General features: G+C 40.7%; 1 protein-coding gene across 3 annotated transcripts; it reads right to left on the reverse strand.

The window, feature by feature from the left end:
• Positions 1 to 1,029: 1,029 nt before the first annotated feature.
• e2f7 (E2F transcription factor 7) lies at positions 1,030 to 8,399 on the reverse strand. 3 transcript variants are annotated; one of them, XM_041978044.1, is made up of 13 exons: positions 8,265 to 8,399; positions 7,549 to 7,653; positions 7,145 to 7,450; positions 6,881 to 7,040; positions 6,500 to 6,739; positions 5,316 to 5,471; positions 5,074 to 5,217; positions 4,800 to 4,967; positions 4,619 to 4,700; positions 3,695 to 4,028; positions 3,452 to 3,605; positions 2,687 to 3,075; positions 1,030 to 2,271 (listed from the first exon to the last, which is right to left on the reverse strand). In XM_041978044.1, exons 2-13 carry the CDS (start codon positions 7,642 to 7,644, stop codon positions 2,125 to 2,127), a joined length of 2,376 nt encoding a protein of 791 aa, XP_041833978.1. In that variant the 5' UTR covers positions 7,645 to 7,653; positions 8,265 to 8,399; the 3' UTR covers positions 1,030 to 2,124. The 3 variants fall into 3 exon arrangements, with proteins under 3 accessions (XP_041833978.1, XP_041833979.1, XP_041833977.1); XM_041978045.1 differs by having other exon boundaries at positions 3,695 to 4,025; positions 8,208 to 8,399; XM_041978043.1 differs by having other exon boundaries at positions 8,208 to 8,399.
• Between the last annotated feature and the right edge of the window lie 829 nt (positions 8,400 to 9,228).

Raw genomic sequence — 9,228 nt, forward strand, 5'->3', positions numbered from 1 at the left:
ATACTGTATGTAAACTACAGAGGTTTAAGTGATATACTGTTACTAGATTATGAAAGAAAACTTTAAACTGACCATAATAACAGCAACAATAACAGTAATAAAGCATTAAGCCTACTGATAAATGAAAATCTTCTAATGATTATTAAGGAAGGAATATATCATATACCATGGTGTACAAACAATATAAGTACATATTTACTTTTTTAATAAGTATGAAAATGCCAGGGATTCATTCTGCGTTGAGTAACTTTAATAGTCATAATGATTATCAATACTAATAGTAACAATAGCAAAACAAAAGGAAAAACAGGACAAAACAGACAATAGTTGAATAATGGAAAAAGTTAAATAATGTAAATGTGTATAAATATAAATGTTAAAATAAACAAAGTTGGTCAAAAATATTTTTTTTCTGTGATGTATTCATTGAGAAGATTAGTCTAATGACTGATGTGTATAAATTGTTTAGACTTCCAGTTAATTATTTTCTTGGTGACTTAAGAGATGAGACGTGAATTTCTGTAAACTGGGAGTCGACTTATATTTTCCCAGCATCCGTTCCACTTTAAAAAAGAATTTAGTCATTTTTATTTCATTAAGTATCATAACTTTAAAAAAAAAAAGAGAAAAGAATCCAAAACATATTTTATTTAAAGTTTGTGGAAGTCAGACGAGAACAAGTGTGGTCCAGAACTAGAGAGAACAGAGCTACAGTGGAGGAACAAATCAAGTTTTTTTTATTTTAATATATATATATATATATATATATATATACATATATATATAAACAGACAAAGCTACAGGAACTCAGAGTGCAAGTAACATTATTTTAAAAACAGAAGCAGCATTTAATGCCCTGTATCTAAAAAAAAAAAAAAAAATCATGACATTGAAAACAACTATGCAGAAATAATAATAAAAAAAAAAAATAAAAAAAAATACTGACATAAACTTGTACCTGAATGGCTGCAAATCCTCTGGTCAGATGGAGATTTTATGTAAACCTTTTGGCGTTAAAGTAGCTTTTCCACCTAAAGCACCAACATTTGTTCTGGGTTGTCTGAGAGAAATACTGTCAACTTATGATTTGATGTAAATTTCAGGCCAACCTGAGAAAGCAACACCCATCAGCACATGCTGGTTGTCTGTAATTTTGCTGTATATGTGTGGCACAATGCTAAAGACAGAAGAAATGGAAGCATAGAAGCTCTGTCTACTTTCCCTTTTTATAACTAAAGGAATTTCTTACTTTTTACAGTACTCCGATATAAATAACATTTAGTACTACTATTCAAGTACCTGAGAACATAGTCACATTGTCTTTAAGGCTTCAGTAACAGTGTCAGGGTTTGGTGTTTAACTGGGATAAAAATGGAAAAAGAAGGATTTGAACGCAACAGTTTAGATACTTGAAATGCTGTAAACATTTAAGGCTTTAGTGATTTTTTTTTCTCCTTCAGAAATGTCTAAAAATGAGTGAAGGGAAGGTTTTCCTTCCACTGTCATTGTAAATGGGTGAGCAGCTAGTTGATTCCTATCACACCTTCATAATGTAACTAAATATGAAGGGATCCAGTTATGGCAAAACTAAATAAATTCAAAATTACACACTTTTGATCAACTTTTAGTGTGCTAAAAAAAATTACATGTTCCTTAAAAACACTGTAATCAACATATATTAGCTAAAATATAAATAGCAATTGGGCTATAATACATAGAGGATTCAGGAATTAGGTAGCTTGATCAGGTCCAGGATGGGAAACTTAAGGCTGAAATGGGGAAAAAAATAAAGCATTGACCAACTCCCACCACAGGAGGGCCCCGTTGCATTAGCAGTACAGCTTCACTTATTTCCTCTCATATCCCATAATCGAACCAAGAGGCACATTTAAACAGTTTGCTATGAAATAAACGTTTCATCCCAAGATGAAACACAATTTACTAAAAAGTTATGAACAAAGTTTAACTTTCTAAAAATGTTCCATCTTTTAGGATTTCAAGTCACATTAGTCTTTTTCTAAAATGTATAAGTTTACATTTTTTTTTAAGGCAACCTTGAGGAAAAACTAAGCACCAAAAATTTTTTAACCATGTTCTACCATCTTAACACAAGTTTCCATCTCTTTAGATGGCCGCTGGGTGGCCAACGTCCAGTCTCCTCTGTGCTGAACCTCTTTTTCGGGCTGTCGGTACTACATTTCCCAGAGTTCCTGGGGTCTGGAAGAAGGCTTTCGAAGAGGAAGCTGTGGTTTCCTTTGGAGTATGTGGAGTCTGTGAAGACAAATTTTCAGAGTGAACTTTCCTGATTAATGCCTCATTACGACACGTTCGGTGACCTTTCCAATTGTTTATAACGCTGCACTCGTACACTTCTTAGCACCTCGCCAAGCTTATTAGAGCAGGGCAGCATCAGCGCTCTATATTGAGCTTTGTGGACAAGAACATTAATCCTAATTTAATGAGTTGGAGATTAATCAGCTAGAACCGCCGCGACACACAAGCACCCATATGAGTAAATGAGGGGAAACCTTCTACAAAACAGATGCTGCAGTTGCTCTCATGTCAAGCTGTGTTGTGGCATTTTGCAAGTGGCTGATACCAGAAAGGTCATGCATCATTATGAAGGCCAATAATGATTAGAGCAGACAGGCTGTGTGTACGTGAGGGCTGTGAAGTTGGTTCTTACCAGTGGTTCTGGTGTGTTAATGCTGACAGTGTGCCGGGGTCCTGATGGAGAGTGTGGGGTGCCTGCCACTGGCACATAAAGCGCGCTCTGTTCTGGATTGATCGGCAAAGGAACCGGCGACCTGCTGATTTCCGACGCCGCTGCCACACTGTAAGACGTAGCCCCCACCATAAAATGGGGTGACATCATAGCAGGCAGGCTGAAACTCAGTTTGGTGGGATTATCAGAGGCTTGTTGCTGTACACCGCCAGCCACCAGGGGGAAGTGGGAGAGGGCGGCAGAGGGAACCAGGACATATGGCAGTGCCATGGCGGGCATGCTGCTGGGAGGAAGTGCTACGCTGGCTGGAGGCTGTCCAGCTGGGAGGAGGAAGTTGAGGTTGTTTAATCCTGGATAAGAAAACAAGAAACCTGGTTAGAAGTCATGTGGGGTTGGGGTGTATGTTTTTAAACTTGATACACATGTGATGCTGCATTTGGGACCCCATTAGCACCAAGCTTTAGCTGTCAGACAGATGGCCTCACATTTAACTCTTATTTTATTTAAATTAGATCCAATAAGGAAACTCTTGAGACATAAAAACCTCTTTTCCAAGTGTCCAGATCAGAATAGGCAACAGAAAAAACAAAGTATAGACATTTGCATTTTTATTTAATTATCTTTAAAGAATTACTTTACTTTGAATAAACCCATACAACCAATCCCACTTGTAGGAAGCGGCTCTAACAAAACCGTGTTTTCTGCAGATTTCTAGCATCACGTTACCTGCATTGTTGGGTACGTAGAGGTAGTGTGAAAGCTGGGCGTGCTCGCTGCTGCCGTTTCCACCTTGACTCTCCATGAACACCTGCTCGCTACAGAAGTTCCCCATCTGTGAACACTCCTCTTCGTCCCTTTGAGGTTGCGGATAGTCTACTTTCTAAATCCAAAGAAGGGAAGAAAAACATGCAATCACACTGCAGCTCAGTCTAATTCCTCTCAGTAACAAATCACAAAGCATCCCCTCACCTTGTCACATTCTTCTAAGCCAGAGTTTCTCTTCTTCTTCACCTGTGTTTCATCCTCTCTGCTTTCCTCTCTCATCCTCTTCCTCTCCTCCCCAGACTCCAAGTTGGGTGAGCGTTGACCTTCAGCCACGGGGTCGGGCTTGTCTGGCACCCTGTACAGCATGACCACAGAGGGCTGGGACAGGCTGGGCAGGTAGGCCAAGCAATGAGGAGAGGAGATGAGGAGGGGCTCGAGGTGAGGCTGAGTTGCCAGAACGGCAGGATGAGTGGAGGACGGGTGCAGGTAGCTGCTGCTCTGCGGAGTTTGTGTCTGAAGCGGAGTGGTGGGTCGGCTGCTGAACAGAAGCAAGAAAAAGTCTAAATTTAACCAGTTTTTCAGCATCAAAAGCACCACATGAGTCTACAGTTTTACTTTTTTGGGGTAACTACTATCCATTAACCTGCAGCTCTCATCCTCTGGACAACCACTAAACCTTCTGGACTTTCCCTGTGCTTAATCCCAAAAATTTCTTTTCAACACACTTCCACGGCTGATTATCCAGCTCCCCACAAAAACAGCCTTGACTCAGCGGTGGTTTGGCCACAATCGGAGTAACCGCACCACCAGAATTAACATGAATTCATTTGTATCCAACCGGTTAAGACGAGGAAAAACTACTCCACAGCTCCAGTTACACATCAGCCAATCAGACACTTGCAATAAATTTGAAATCTGTTTGTATCTTCTAACTTACATTAGATTAAGCTGTTGTATTGAGACTAGGATGCCTTAGCCTTGTTACACGAAGCTGGTGTGGATTCTCTCATTTAGAAATACTGATAGTCTGAGCTGGCAAAGAGCTACCATGTGCTGTAAAGTGCTACGTAACCACAGTTAAATTTAAACTAAGTAAATTTGCATGTGTGTGTCTTTGCATTAACTCACTCAGCACTATTTCCAGCCTGCTGTTGACACACTGCACCGGTGCTTGTAGTCCTAGAATAATCCACAGGCAGGTTTGGCAGACCTAAAGGGTGAAGAACCAAATTTGATATTCTGTAATAAACTCTTTAGTTCCACAAACCAAACAACGACATCCGGAAAAGCAAGCACATGGTTTTCGTACCCGTTGGGTGACAGTGCGGGCTGCTGGGTGCAGAGCTGACCTGCCGCTGCACAGCAACAGAAGTAGGCATGATGTTAAAGGATGCGTGACGTGCCATTTTCACTTTTCTGAGGTCCTGGTTGTTCACAGCTTCAGAAGGAACGACTGCTGCTACATTCAAATTGTTTTCTACGGATAGAGATAACATAAGATCAATGATTACAGAATCACTTATTTAACAATCTACTTCCTAATAAGGATCATAAATTCTCACGAGCTTGTCTTTTATTCTCACCAGTATTTCCTGAGTTGCTGAAATCCACCGGGCCGAGCCACTTAAAGGCCGGCTTCCTTCCTCTCTCCTCTCGCACATGAACCTTCTTAATGAGACCTAAACTCGTCAGCACGTTGGCGATGTCATACAGACGCCGCACCTTAGCTGAAAATACAGATAAAACATTTCAATATGATTTTAGCAACTTTAAATCAAACCAAGCTGAACATAATGACGTGTGGCAGCTGTGTCTGGCTTCTTACTTTTGTACTTGCTATGACTTGAGGAGTCCTGACTCTCTTCAATAAGGATCTTTGCAGCAGCATCCAGGGTAACAGTCTGAGTTTTGGACACCAGGAAGAGCATGACGAACTTCTGGCTCATGATACGTAGAGATTTGTCCTTCCTGTTGCTGCCAGCTGCAAAACAAGCATATGATATAAATACGTACATGTAAAGTCAACTAGGGTAGTTAATGCTTGTATAACAACATATTCCTCACTTAGATCGATATATGGGACTCAAGTCAGGGGTTTGATCAACCCTGGCTGGGTCATCTGGGTGAGGATGTATGAGACTCTAAACACCCAATGAACCCAGGACACATCAAGGATGCAACCCAGTACATCCATATCTTATCCATATCCATTTCACCTCAGTTCCATACACGTCTTATTTGAACACATCCTTTAAGAATGATGCTTCCATTGTTTTTCCCCAGTTTGATTGAACTGATGGAGGAACACACTAAAATCATCTTTAAGAACATAACACATGACCCCATTGATACTTGTATACTTTACTGTTTTAATTAACTGAATTCTGAACATTCTCCTTTAATGCACAATAAGTATCATAATCACTCATTCACTGCTATTATTTTACCCCATATACCCCTTGATTTTACTCATTTTAGTGCGTATTTTTGTGTTAAATGTCTTTTACATAAAGTACAAAATCCTGATCTGGTTATAAATGTTTTTTTTAAGGACGTATTGGGCCCTTTGAAGAGAACCAAAATATAATTTTCCAAAACTTAAGTAGGTGTTGCAAGAGTTTCAACTGTTGTTTAGTGATATCTATTTTCTTGAACAATGGCAATACTCAAGAATGTTTTTGGACACCGCTACCATTCCTTCACTGTTGTCTTTTAAGTTTCCATTATATCTCCTCCAGTCACCAGTGCCAATAGAAACTAATCACGTTACCCCTCCCACCCCTTAGCTACATTACCAAGTCAACTAACACAAACCCTATTAATGACAAGCAATCACCAGGGGAGAAGCATCACTATGGAAACCAACAGGTTTCCGGCTTTACTCAGCTGTAGGGGTAATCTAGTGGCTCTTGCTCCTTAGAGAAAACTACACTTATGTTTTTAACTGCCCTAATAAACTTTATATTCTTTATTACCAACAATAATTCCTAAATGTAATCTGTTGATTACCATTTCCAGCGTCTTCCTCCCCTCCGTCATCTTCGCGGCCCTGTCCGGGCTTCCTGCTCTCCGTGGCCAGATCCATCTGGAGGTGGTAGCCTTGCTCTCGACCCTTCCGCTGCAGGTCCTCCAGTGTCTCCTGCAGCCGTTGGCGGCCATACCAGGTGTAGCTGTTTTTGGCTATTCGACCCACAATCATGAGAGACTCCAGCACGTTGACAATGTCGTAGATACGCCGTCGCTCCACTCCTGAGAAAGTAACAGGGAGATACAGAAGCCATGTTTTTAGTTAAGTATTAGTTCACATATGGGACACAAACTGTCAATGACTCTCTAATGTGAGCTGTTTCATCTCCATCACATTTTGCTCTATATTTGACTGGTTTTTACCCAGACTGGTTGCCACTTCATCCAGTGAAATCCCAACGGTGCTGTGAGGTGGGGGGTTTTCAGGGTAAAGGGCCAGGAACTTCTGGCATAGCAGACCCAGACTCTTCTGTTTCCTGCTCGGCTTTTTCTCCACATCTTCCTCCTCATCCACAGCTTCAAACTAGGCAAATGAATGAATTGTTATTAAAGCCATCCAGACCTTATACAACACTCATCACTTCAGAACTTATAATTACTATGGAACATGTCTTAAGAAGTCCATACCTGACAAGAGTCTTCCACTTCTATGTCCTCCACCAGCGTATCCGGGCTTGGTGGCTTGTCTTTATCATTCTCTATTGGTCTAAACAGCACCTTCTTCATCTCTCTGTGCCGGATGTCCGGGCTAGCTGCATTGATTAGCATCTTCAGATTGGATGTGGGTGTCCAAGGCTCAGCTATTGCCGTGTGTTTGATGGGGGTGATGTGGGCCAGATCAGGAGTGGAACTCTTCCTGTTCACCAGTAAAATAGGAATGGTGGACTCTGCCAATTTCAGTGGGGATATTCTCTTCTCTGTGTACAAATTTTCCTGAGATGGAGAAAGTTTGAAGTTTTAAACTGATGTCCATACAAAATGTGACCTTACAAAGCCCGCCACAGCTAAAATAAAGCATTAGTTCACCTTACCTTTTGCTCACTTTGACCATCGTCTTCTTCGGGCTTCGCCGTGAAACTTTTCCTCGGACTTGAGAGGTCTTTCAGTGCCAGGCATTCGATTTCCATCTGGGAAAACTACAGTCCATATGAAAGACGTTAATAAACATTTAAAAGGAGATTAAGTGGTTTTTATCGTAGCAGGGAAAGGGTAGAGCTAATGATACTTTAGTTAGTATTTAAAACTCAGTGGTCAGATGAATTTGGCGGAAAGAACATCAGCTAATTAGCACTTAGCACGCTAACTGCGATGCTATATATCAACTGTCTTATCACCAAATGGACATCTTGGTTATTAACTTAATGTAACCTGCTGCATAACAGCCAAAGTACTAAGCTGGGAACTTCAAGCGTTATTACATAGCTATAAATAACTTTAGAAACAAGTTGTATCGTTAACGTCATTTACGTACTAAAGGGCTAGTTACCTCAAATTAGCCCAGATGAACACATCCGTTTAGCAGCAGATGGGCTCCTAAATAAGAATAGACTTCTATACCTTACTGCTATTAAAAGATTAATTAGAATTTAATTAGCTACTCGGCTAAGCATACTAGCTCGGTTCACTAATAGATTGTGACCTGATGTTACAGACAGCAGTCAACCTCTGGAGGGAAAGCATAGTTATTCACCTTTTGCGGCAATGAAATGAATGAAATAATCCACAGTGACGGCGTGTTCTCTTTTACAGTTTTGTCACCGCGTAGTTTCTTCAAATCGGCATAGTAGCTTGTTTCCCTCTTCAAAATTAGCGGGCAGTTTTCTTCGGCTTGTGTCAGTCTTGTCCAGTGAGCGGACACTCTACTGTCCTTGTGAAACTTTTGCAACACCCGCTCAAGCTTGTTTTCTGGCGCTTTGCAGCAGCTGGAACTTATCAGCCAATCGGAGCCTTGTTGGTTGGGTACGTCATACAACTCCAGCCACTCAGTATCATTCTGTTCCTGTACATGCAGCAGTTTCTACCATTGGGTGGGCGAACAACCACGCCTCCACAGTTGTGTTGGCGGGGCGACCGGCGCGCTCAATTCAAGAGTGGTTGAAATGGAAAGAGGTCTCACTCTGTGCTGGAAAAACTATCTACGGGAAAATTATTAACTGTAACTTTTAAGTTTCGGTTATTCTAATTTCAGTTAAAATAGTGAAATACTATGAAATATAAAATCTGAAATATTTTATGTGACAACTGTTTATCTATCAGTGTTTTAATAAAATAAACTAACGCGAGAACGATTAATTGTCAGGATTTTCAAATGAATAAACTTCTGTCTTTATAGACGATCTATAACTTTCATTTGATGGGTAGCTTGCACCCACTACCACTCCCGCGGTGTGGACAAGGCAAGGACCATTAAAATTAAAACAAGAAAAAAAAACGTTTAAAAAAATTTAACCTAATCAGAGTCTTTTGTTTCTGATGGTGCCCGTAATTAGCTCTGCAGCCAAAACACAGATGGATGGGGAGAAGTGGAGGCAGGTGGGGGTTGACACAAATGGCGCGACTAATACCTGGGCCATAGCGCGAAAAGTTGAGATGGGAGACAGCTTAGTTGGGGCCCGCCCTATATGCAAACCGTGGCTACAGTTATCTGGGGCTTGCCCAATTGTTTACATAAATAAACAAAACACTACACAAGTACGCTACACAACACTTGC

The sequence above is a fragment of the Melanotaenia boesemani genome, chromosome 23 (assembly GCF_017639745.1).
Source record: "Melanotaenia boesemani isolate fMelBoe1 chromosome 23, fMelBoe1.pri, whole genome shotgun sequence".
Lineage (NCBI taxonomy): Eukaryota > Metazoa > Chordata > Actinopteri > Atheriniformes > Melanotaeniidae > Melanotaenia > Melanotaenia boesemani.